General features: G+C 40.3%; 1 protein-coding gene across 1 annotated transcript; it reads left to right on the forward strand.

The window, feature by feature from the left end:
• Positions 1–3,931: 3,931 nt before the first annotated feature.
• On the forward strand, positions 3,932–11,418 carry mob3c (MOB kinase activator 3C). Its single transcript, XM_083766970.1, has 4 exons — positions 3,932–4,149; positions 6,804–7,398; positions 8,334–8,536; positions 10,040–11,418. Exons 2-4 carry the CDS (start codon positions 6,981–6,983, stop codon positions 10,067–10,069), a joined length of 651 nt encoding a protein of 216 aa, XP_083623096.1. The 5' UTR covers positions 3,932–4,149; positions 6,804–6,980; the 3' UTR covers positions 10,070–11,418.
• Positions 11,419–11,724: the final 306 nt, after the last annotated feature.

Below are 11,724 nucleotides of genomic sequence, written 5' to 3' on the forward strand. Positions count from 1 at the left end.
CTAGAAGAGATATGGGCCTATATTGTACCTACCTACCTGTATAGGTGTAGCCTACATTGTAGATGTAACTTATTGTACTGTAAAGTTAAACTACAGTACATGAACAAGTAAGACGTGCAAATGCGGGAAGCGAACGCAGCTCGTAAATTGCAATAACAATTAGAATAAATTACGTACTTTTTTTTTCTTTTCAGTTAGTAATTATTTTAAGTTTTCTACTGTGTGTGTGTGTGTGTGTGTGTGTGTGTGTGTGTGTGTGTGTGTGTGTGTGTGTGTGTGTGTGGTTGTTTGTGTGTGTGTGTGTGTGTGTGTGTGTGTGTGTGTGTGTGTGTGTGTGTGTGTGTGTGTGTGTGTGTGTGTGTGTGTGTGTGTGTGTGTGTGTGTGTGTGTGTGTGTGTGTGTGTGTGTGTGTGTGTGTGTGTGTGCTACAGCTGCGCCCTCTGGTGGCAGGCGGGTGGTGTCACAGCGGGACAGACAGACACACAGACACACCGACAGACAGACAGACACGTTCGCAACCATGCAACAGCTCAGATCCATATGTCTATTCTTCATAATAAGTTAACAGATGTACTTGGGCTATATATCTTGGGCTATATATTAAATAAAGCATGAGTACTTGATACATCATAGGCTACAACCCTGCACAATCAGTATACAAATCCCTCAGCTAGTCAGCTTGTATGACGGACAAAAATAGGCCTATGTATTTGGGCAAAGGGAAAATCGTACAAAAAGATGTGTACCAATGAAGCATAGATGTGCACTTTCCATTAACACTCTTTTACCTGAGGTGTAAAAGTTGAAGCACAAGATAGGCTATCAAGTGTCTGTTTGCTTGGTGATAAATGTAACCCTGTTGACCTGTCTAGAAAGCTCCTGTGTTAGGCTGGAGTAACGTTTACCACACAGTGGTCATATCACTATGACCAGGTTCTAGTGCAAAAGACACTGATTTCAACATTGAGGCCTTCACTCACATGCATTGCTCACCCACTTTCATGGAGATAAAGGAGAGAGTGAGCGCGCGCGAGCGAGAGAGAGAGAGAGAGAGAGAGAGAGAGAGAAGGCTGGTTGGTTGTGCTGGGTGTGGGGTGCAGCATGCATACATGTGAACATTTGTTTCTCAGGCTTAGAGACTAGAACTGATATCCTTGCTGCAAAGAACAACTAGGGTTAGTGCATTGTTCTAGATCTAGAATCTAGATGAACCCTCATATAGTACACACACACACACACACACACACACACACACACACACACACACACACACACACACACACACACACACACACACACACACACACACACACACACACACACGTGCGTCAGAAGTGAAAACTGAAATATTTATGAGAGTAGAGACTACTAGAGAGTGACAGGTGACATTCGTGTGACAAGCCAAAAATGGTTGACATCATTATGTCTGTATAAGTCGGCTACTTAATTAATGTAGTGGATTTTTAAGCAGGTAACAGCATGTATTCTGCAACTATGGACAAAAATGTTCAGATACCATAGTGTAAAGTTTATGTAGGCTACTGTACAGTAAAATACATAATTATGGTGACACCAAGTGGATATATTTGATCATTGCAAGTCAGGATCGTTGGCTTAATTCTTATAATTATTATCTGAATCACAATGATACACTTTTTAATATGATTAAATTACAGGTGAAAATATTATTTACATTTATGTAATCAATTTCATTAACTGCTCAAGTCAGCCAAGTGAGAAATAGCTGACTTTTAAAATTTTGAAAGCTACAGTATATTCACAGCTCATCTCATCCTGTGTATTGGTAAACATGTAGCCAATGCATCATTCCATCAAAGATAATTATATTATTGACGATGTCCTGCAGATCTGCTAGACTTCTCTGAAATCCTATTAACATACTCAGATAACGCAGCCCCGCAGCATGAAGAACATAATGTGAACGTGAGGCGTCTGCTTTCACTCTGAGCCTGCCCTGCATGTGTTTATCTCTTCCTGCAGGCCTGCAGGCAGCATGCAGTGTATCAGCCTCCACTGCAGTACCGGAGGGATTCATAGCCTCAAAACACACACACACACACACACACACACACACACACACACACACACACACACACACACACACACACACACACACACACACACACACACACACACACACACACACACACAAACACACACACACACAGTAAGCCTGTTGCTTAAGTAACTATTTAAGTAACTTAAGTACTGTACTTAAGTACAAGTTTGAGTTTTTATTTTATTTTTACTTTCAAATTTTCTATTCTTATATACTCCACTACATCTCAGAGATAAATATTGTACTTCACTCCACTACAATTATTTGAAACCCGTAGTTACTTTATATATTTGGATTATTATCACAAAACATACATTAACCACTTCAGCCCTATTTGGAATCCTCCATAACTCCTGTGTGCTACAGTATATTGCATCATGTCATTCTGCATGCGCTGGAACAGCACATACTATATAATTCTGAGTTCATCTGTCAGTGACAGTGTGTGTGCATTTGTGTGTGTGTGTGTGTGTGTGTGTGTGTGTGTGTGTGTGTGTGTGTGTGTGTGTGTGTGTGTGTGTGTGTGTGTGTGTGTGTGTGTGTGTGTGTGTGTGTGTGTGTGTGTTTCCTTGTCTGTTGAGGGATACTGAAGTGCAGTGACGGCTCCTTGGGGGAAAGCCTGTTCTCCACGGACAATACTTTTGTACTTTTACTCCAGTAAACTTTGATTACTGGACATTAACTTGTAACAGAGTATTTGTTCATAGCAATATTGATACTTTTCCTTGTGTGAGTAAAAAAATATGTGTGGGTACTTTTTCCACCACTGCTTATTACAGCCTACCAGTACCTATATTGTCATTACACAGCAGAGGACAGACACAGACATCCTCCATCTGGATGGCATGCAATGCATTTAGCAACTTGATAAAGTAGCTAAACAAGTAGAACATTATTCTGTGATTCTGTGTGGGCACCACAGTGCCCGATGAACAACCACTACTTAACTTGTCAAGTTTAGATAGATTATTGTAAGGATTTTCATGTATTATTGTTTAGTTTTGTTCTTGTGGCATGTACCACAGTTTTTCCTTTATAGCAATATCTTTTACAAAGACAATGGAATTTAAATGATATGTTTTTGTATATTCATATGGAGGGAGGAGACAGGGACTGCCAAACAACCAGAAATGGTTGTGGGTAGAGAGAGTGCTCATTCTGTCCTGCTGTGTGGTATAAGAACACTGCGAAATCCTGAGCATCGGTTTAACTCTGAGAGTGTAAAAATTAGACCGTTGCACTCTCAGAATTAAACTGGTACTCAGCATTTGGGTTGTTTGCTTAGGGCTTTCGCCCAGAGGGACAGGGTTTTGTGGTGCAAGTAGGGCTGGTTCCTCTTCCAGACTATAGTATACAGGATAAGAAGAAAGGGGGAAGAACAACTACAGTAGAAGAAAGGAAGGATCAGCATGGTGGGAGGGCAGAGAGAGAGAGAGAGAGAGAGAGAGAGGAGAGGAGGGAGAGAGGGGTCTGTAAAGGCCTTGCTCCCACCCCTATATATTTCTGGAACCTCCCCTGTCGATTTATAGGTCCTTCATACACACACCCACATAAAGACACACACACACACACACACACACACACACACACACACACACACACACACACACACACACACACACACACACACACACACACACACACACACACACACACACACACACACACACACACACACACACACACACACACACAGGGATAGATAGACAACAGGGGCCTAAGCAGACAAAGTAAGGATGTGACATCATCCAAAGGAAGAGAAGCCAAACAACTTCTTTCTCTATACACACACACACACACACACACACACACGCCCCCCTCCCCCCCCCCCCCCTCCCTTTTCCACTTTTTTCTGGTCTCTGCTGTGTTGTGCTGAGAGAAGTTGGACTGTTGGAGCCTCTCTGTCGCTGTTAGTGGCCGGGGGAAGGAGTCAGCGTAATCCAACTGAGGAACTGGAAAGGGACAGAGCAGGGAGTTTAAAGTCAAGGGGTCTCACAACGGAATTCTCGCTGGCTTTCCTCACAATCCCTCACCACATTCCGAGCCCCCCGCTCTGGGATTCCAGCCAGGTACAGTGGAGAGATTTTCTTTTCCACCCATTCTGTAGTCTCTTTTTACTTTCTCAGACTCTTCCTTTGTTGCACATTTTGGGATCTGCACACTGTGTTTGCTGTGCAAGCGTCTTTATTCTCTTACTCTGTCTGTCTGTCTGTCTGTCTGTCTGTCTGTCTGTTTGTCTGTCTGTCTGTCTGTCTGTCTGTCTCACTCTCTGTCTCTCACCCACTCCCTCTTTCTCCTCTGTCTCTCTCGCTCTCTCCTTCTTATTCTTCTTCTCTCACTCTGTCTCACATTTTTGTGTAGGATCTTGAAAGCACCATCGTTGTGTTCTAGTGTCATGATATGACCAAATTCTATGGGAAGTATTGAAAGTATGCAAAGAGGGGCTGCCAAGTGCCACTGCCAACTCTCCTCCTACGTGCTCAGACATGCTTCAGTCTGGGGCTGTTGAGGCATGCATGCCAAGTAGTCAAAGTGAAAGTAACTAGCTTCCATGATCAGTAATCTGTGGGTCTTCAATAATTAATCAAAGTGTACAGTGTACACAGTCAAATTCGGGGTGTTAAGTTAGCTATGAGAGTGTACAAAATGGGCCCATATTGTTCCATATGAACACTGTCAGAGTTATAGATCTGCAGTGGTCCATTTTGTTCCTAATGATCAATCATTTAGCTGGGAACCCCATGGAACACCCTCAGTTTACTACACAAGGGTGAGTGGAAACGGAACGTGTTATTCATTCCCTCTTTCTATACACTCGTATTTGTAGCTGTCTCGTGACCACATAGGCTACTCATGCTCCCCCACTGGTGAGAGATCCTGGTGAATATTCCAGCAGACTATGAAACGTTTTTTATTTTATTTTTATTTTTATTAATTTTCACACATGAAAATATTATACAACTTTTTTTCCCCCCTTTTTTTTCTCCCCTCCCCTCCCCCCAGAGTCCCCGCTCTGAAAGAGCCACAACCCCGGTATCTTGCTGACTATGAAACGTTTTGACAGGGAGTATATCCATTACACATCAAATTCTGTCTACAGTAGGCCTATCTAAATGCTCAACTCAATCCAACCTAAACCACAGAATGCACATACACTAAACTCGTGGTGATTTGAATGTCTGTAACCTTAACAAAACAGGAAGTGTACAGTCCAGCTGTTTGAAACAGGACACAGGTCACAAATGCGGATACACAGTTGTATTTGTCACATCAAAACCACTATCACTAACATGAGAGTGTATCAAACTATTGTATCGCCTGCCATTATACAGCCCCACTATTTATCATAGTTTGGCAAATGTGAATTTCAAGGAACATCTCTTGATCTCATTTAAATATGTTCAATTAGGCCTACTGTTCAGGTACTAATATAAATTTATTTCACCTTCACGATAATCAAGACGTTTGATTTCAGAACTTCTTGGCCACTGTTAATATTTGATTCATGTCAAAATGTCATTGAGAAGGGATTCATCCCTAGTAAATTCATAGATCCGAATTATATAACTTGGTTATGTTTCATGTCTGAGTGGACCTACTGTAGTATAACATGATATGGCCACTTAATCACTTGAAGGGGTTGAGTGAAATGTTTTTTGTATTATAATAATAATAATAATAAACATTTTTGGTTAAAAAAGTTAAAGCTCTATATTCCAATAGTACAGGTATTAATATTTGCTGCTATATTAGTATTTGTTCAGTAGCAGGGGTCTTCCCATCTCTCCAGCTCTATAGAGAACAGAAAAAACATTTTCAGATCATGATAGTACTTGTAATTCTGTCAAATCAGGAGGATGAACCCCGCAAAATGATTTATCAGTCAATCAATTTTATAGTGTTCCAGTTCCAAATATGTCTGCTCATTTTTTTGTTTCATCAGTTCCAATTGAATTAGTTTATCCTGTATATCCTGTCCTGTATGACGTTTATCTCCTAACTGCATAAAATGGTATCCCGACCTGAAAATGTTTACTAAAGACCTGAAGATAAGAGTTGCTGAACAAACACACTAGAGCTAATTAACACTTATTTTAACAAAGAAATGTCATTTTCACCCCGTTTAAATATTTCTACTAGATACGTTTTTGTTTACAGTGAGATGCAGCAAACTCAATTACAATTGAATATCTCTGCTGATCTGATTTGACTATTAAATCACACTGGCTATTTCCAGCTCCAGGTGCAGCAATTGAGAGTCTTGTGATGGTCAAGGGGACTTTGGTTTTACAGAGCATGGCAGAGCAAGCTACTTAAAAGCTATTTACAGAAAGTAATCAGTGAAATTAGTTCATATGGGTCAATGGACCCAGGTTCTGTGTATATTGATCAGACTTCAATAAGAAGATATAGATCTAAATAAATATGTTTAAAAAACAGTTTTGAGGAATGAAATCCTATCAAAGGAAGAGTGACAAAGGACTCACATGTCAAAATGGCTGATATGGTCCAAGATATCAACAGCCTTTGCTTATCAAATCAGGCAAGCTTTCCCTATGTATACAATCTGACAATGTTGTTTATGCATTGCAACTATGATTCAGCCATTTTATATCCATGAAGCCTGATCCGTTACTGCTGGCCATGATAAAGCCATGAATTGATAAGAGAGAAACAATCATGTGACCTCTCCTGACCTGACCTTGTTTTGTTTTTTCCACAGAGACGGATGCAGCAATTTAAAATAAGAGCTCTCTGTAATCTGACCCCTTTTAAAGATTCAACCCCATGTGAACTGACTTCAATGCTGGATCTGGTTTGAACCCTTCTCAGGAATCGTGCCTGTTCTCAAAACTCTTAACTAAACATACTCCTCATCTCCTGGGCCACAATTAGGTCAATGGCTCTCTGTCTTGGACAAGTCTTCAGCAAAGACAAAACGTTCAGGCCTCGGAAGAGGTTCGAGCCCGGCACCCAACGCTTTGAATTGTACAAGAAGGCCCAGGCCTCGCTTAAGTCCGGTCTGGACCTGAGGAAAGTGGTTCAGCTGCCAGAGGGCGAGAATATTAATGACTGGATCGCTGTGCATGTGGTGGACTTCTTCAACCGCATTAACCTTATCTATGGCACGGTAAGCGAGTTCTGCACAGAGCGCACCTGCCCCATCATGTCCGGGGGTCTGCGGTACGAGTACAGGTGGCAGGATGGGGATGACTACAGGAAACCCACTAAACTGCCTGCCCTCAAGTACATGAACCTAATGATGGACTGGATAGAGTCACTGATCAACAATGAGGACATCTTCCCCACTAGAGTAGGTGTGTGTGAATCCCTTAAAAATTTAGCACATTTGATGCACAGTACAAAAGAAAGTGTTAACTCTGAAGTTAACTTGAACATTAGAGTTCAATTAACATTGAGTATTTTACATTGTGAGTACAGTACAGTACAGTACAGTACTGTACTACAGTATGTGTTATACGATATTGACATACGTAATAAGTGTGTCCTATTCTGCCTCAAAGTGAAGCAGCAGCAGTTCAAATGAAGGTTAATTACAAGTAGGGAGACATTTAGTGTTTGAATGGATGAATGAGCCGATTGTATCGCTGGAAATGACAGCCTTTATTATAGAGAATGTATTATTCACATCATGCCATCTCTGTACATTACATAGTGTGTATTATGAGTGATGCAATAAGCTACACTGTATTCACACAAGTCAGATTCTGTATCGGGCACTGATTGCCATTTGCCAACTGGTGCTGCAAGTGTGATAGAAGACGTATCGCATGAAATATTCATAACTTGAATTGTAATTATGGCCCTTAATGGCATTGTGGTTATGCCTCAGATCCAGTGGTGAACCCACAAAGCACTCAACTCCAATCTCAAGTACTTGAGTCAAAGTATAGATACACCTGATCAAATATCACTCAACTCAAAGTGAAAGTTGCTCTGTCAAATTTGTACAAGTTAAAGTACTAAGTTAAAATACTGTATTCAAAAATAGATGCTTTAGAAATATAGATATTCAAAAGCACAAATTATAAAGTAGGCCCACATTGTCTATCAATTGAAATTTGTACATTTCCTCCCAAAGTGTAAATATGTTACAGAATGTAAAAGAAGTACAGTATTTGTCTATGTACAGAAAATACAACTAACTACTACTAAAGTACAGTACTCAAGTATGTACTGTTCACAATAACCACTGCTGACAAGTCCTTCCTTCCTTTGCCCTGCTGTACAGGTGTTCCTTTCCCCAAGAACTTCCAGCAAGTGTGCAAGAAGATCCTCAGCCGTCTCTTCCGGGTCTTCGTCCATGTGTACATCCATCACTTTGACTCCATCTGCAGTATGGGAGCCGAAGCCCACATCAACACCTGTTACAAGCACTACTACTTCTTCATCTCCGAGTTCAGCCTCATTGAGAACTCCGAACTGGAGCCCCTGGTGAGACCTTTCTTTGATTAATTGATTGATTAATTGATTGATTGATTGATCTGTCAAAAGGATACATCCAACTCAACGCTTTCCATTGTGCTACTTTGAGTGTAAATGTGTACGTATGTAAACGGGGAGATGCTTTTACGCTTTTAATGGGTTAATAATCCTTTCGGCTCAACAAAACTCCAGAATTATTGTTGCGACTGAAGGTCGCATTTACTATGAAATCCTGCATCTCGCGTCCGTCCGTCACAGCTCCATATATGGTTGCGTCCGTCCGTTACACCTCCATACAGTATATGGTTGCCAATCCACATGACATCTCGTGACATAATGGAGAGCCTTAGATCTCCATATATGGATCTGAGTCGTGACATCATGTGACATCATGGAGACCCTTAACTTAATAAAAATATTAAATACAGACCCTTAACGCCTCCATATATGGTCATGCCTTGTGACACGTCATGCCACCAAGTATGGCCATCTCCATATATGAAGATCACGACACTGATCTCATCCTATACCCTGGATAACCATATGGTGAAGACTGGATCATAGATCTGCATATATGGAGCTGGCCAGTAATCTCGTCGATCTGACCTCATCAAACCCTTAAAAGGGTCTAAAATGCGCCTGGCTGTAATTGCAGTGATTCACAAACTTTTTAATTACATTTCAATTGAATTGACATGTCTAGACCAGTCTTCTGGGACTCCAATCTGGACATTTATTTTAGTTACAGAACCATAAGCATCCATTTGGTTCCTATCAATCATTTAGCTAAGATTTTAGTCAAATAAATCTACAGTTGATTTATTTGACTAAAATTTATTTTGGCTGGCCTTGATGCCATCGTAATGACTGATTTTACACTTGCTGAAAATAGCAGATCTACAAGCAAACCAAGTGTAAAATGACGTATACTGGATCTCTTGTCCACTAGTCCCTTCCTAATATTTTAGTTTCAGTTTTTTACTTTTTATTTGTTGACAAAATTGTCAATATATTTAGTCTTACATCAGCTTATTTTCCATTTAGTTTTCGTCAGTGATAAAAGGTAGTCGACGAACATTTTTTGTCATAGTATTAGTCGACGAAATTAACACTGGTCTCCGGACCCCACGTTGACAACCAATGTGTTTCTACGTTGGCGCAGCTGGATAATGGTTCAAGCGTCAATAAAAAGCCTCGGCTATCATCATTATGAGCCACAGGTTATGCAATTCCCTAAGCAAAATGAACCCTAATGGGATATTACGTCTATAGTCTGGGGAAAGATAACTCTTGTTTGTAGACACAACAACACGACATGACATTTTGCTTTCCTACTTTGGGTATCCAAGAATCTTATTTTTAGTTGTGGGAACAGCTTCAATTATATTTCTCATGATAACCAAATAAGTGGCTACTTGTCATCGTCATTGAAAACAAAGTTGGAGAATTTCATTATAATCACTACTAACTGGATTTGTTTTTGTTGTTTTGTTCTGTCTTCATTTCCTACAGAAAGCGATGACAGAGAAGATATGTAATTAAACTGAACCACTTAGACAATGGAGTTTATACTTTTCTACATTCCCTGAGCCTCTTGACAAATCATCAGCTTCGACACCAATTGCTCAAAGCAATGGACATTTAAAGGATTTGAGCCGTGAATCCCGTGATGGTGCTTTTACAAGTTTGCTGTGGCTACAAAATGTTCATCTTAACACACGTGTGTTACTTTCAGAAGTTTCAGCCATGTTCAGACCGACTGTGGGCCCTTAAGATATTTTTTAGAGCAGTGGTTTTCAAACCTTTTCATATCAAGGCCCATTATTTATTCTGCATTTGAGCCACGGACCACCATTTGATGAGATGTAGCCTTGCGGACCCCAAACTAAAGAATATTTTGTTATCGTTGGATAAGATGTTGTCCACAATTCCATGCTGTTGGCAAACGTTGATCAAAATATAAATTCTTGTGTAGACTGTACATTAATTAATGCAGATGTTTAACAATAATGTAACTCTTGAGAGTAAAATTAAACCAAATGGACCCGTAAGGCTCAAGAGTCAACGATGTATAAGGGTCCATTTGGTTACAAACTCTTTAATCATTTAGCTGGGGACCACTGGTTGAGAACCACTGCTTTAGAGTCTTGCATCATTGTGTGATGCTTTGATAATAATGTTCAGCATTTTATTGTGTATTAACCATACACTTTAACCATACTTTTTTACATTGATGATTTGTCTTATTGTGCATGTCTTTTTTGTTTTTTTTCTTCCTTTTTTATATTGAGCCTTATTTTGTTTTGTTGTTCCATGATACCTTTGTTTTAGTACGTTCTTTTGATAGACCGAAATTCAGGCATAAAAATCTAGAATGTCATAATACACCTTGAGGTGCCTTAAAAAATTACCTTGTAGTTCCCACACTGCCTCACAGTAGTACTGAAGACAAGATATCAACAAGATATAGTTATGATTTTTTTATTTTTTTGAAAACAGAACTGCTTATGTTTTAGGCCGTAAGCCTATTATCTACGGTAGTATCAAGAGACAGTTCCAACTTCCAAGGCAAGAAAGAGACTGCCAGCTGTAGCCAGCTCATTCCAGAACAAACTAAAAGTAGACTAAGACAGCTAGGGACCACAGATGTTCCGCCTATTTTGTCTGGTGAATCATGTCAGTGGTACTCAAAGGGGTCCATAGAGACCCCCAGGCCCCAGGGGAAGTTAGTAGTATTATTAGAATCCACTTGGACCCTTCTGGTTCTGGGCTGTAATTCAGAGTGCACAAAATGGAAACAAATGGGTCTATTTGGTGGCAAACTCAGTCATTTTTACAGTGATTGTGCCGTAACCGTACCAGAGATAAACATTGGTGGTTCTTGAAATTAAAAAAAAAGTTGAGAACCAGTGCTATATGGTTTGGTGAGTTTGTATTACATGTTTTAGCTGGCGTCAATTAATTAATATTTAATAATGGGTATCATCTATCATGGTCATGTCAAAAACATTCCCCTTGTGTGGAGAGTGGGGGCGTGGTGGAGAGCCTAGTCTCATGACGTTGAGGTTTTTTTTGTCTGTAGCTCGAAAATAGCGGATGTACAAGCTCACAACGCGTCGCGTTCACGACGTGTTGTGAGCTTGTACATCTGCTATTTTCGGCGCGCGTGCGACAAAATAGTATGATGAAAGAGACAT

Source organism: Protomyctophum parallelum, assembly GCF_964188405.1.
Source record: "Protomyctophum parallelum genome assembly, chromosome: 6".
Taxonomy (NCBI): Eukaryota; Metazoa; Chordata; class Actinopteri; order Myctophiformes; family Myctophidae; genus Protomyctophum; species Protomyctophum parallelum.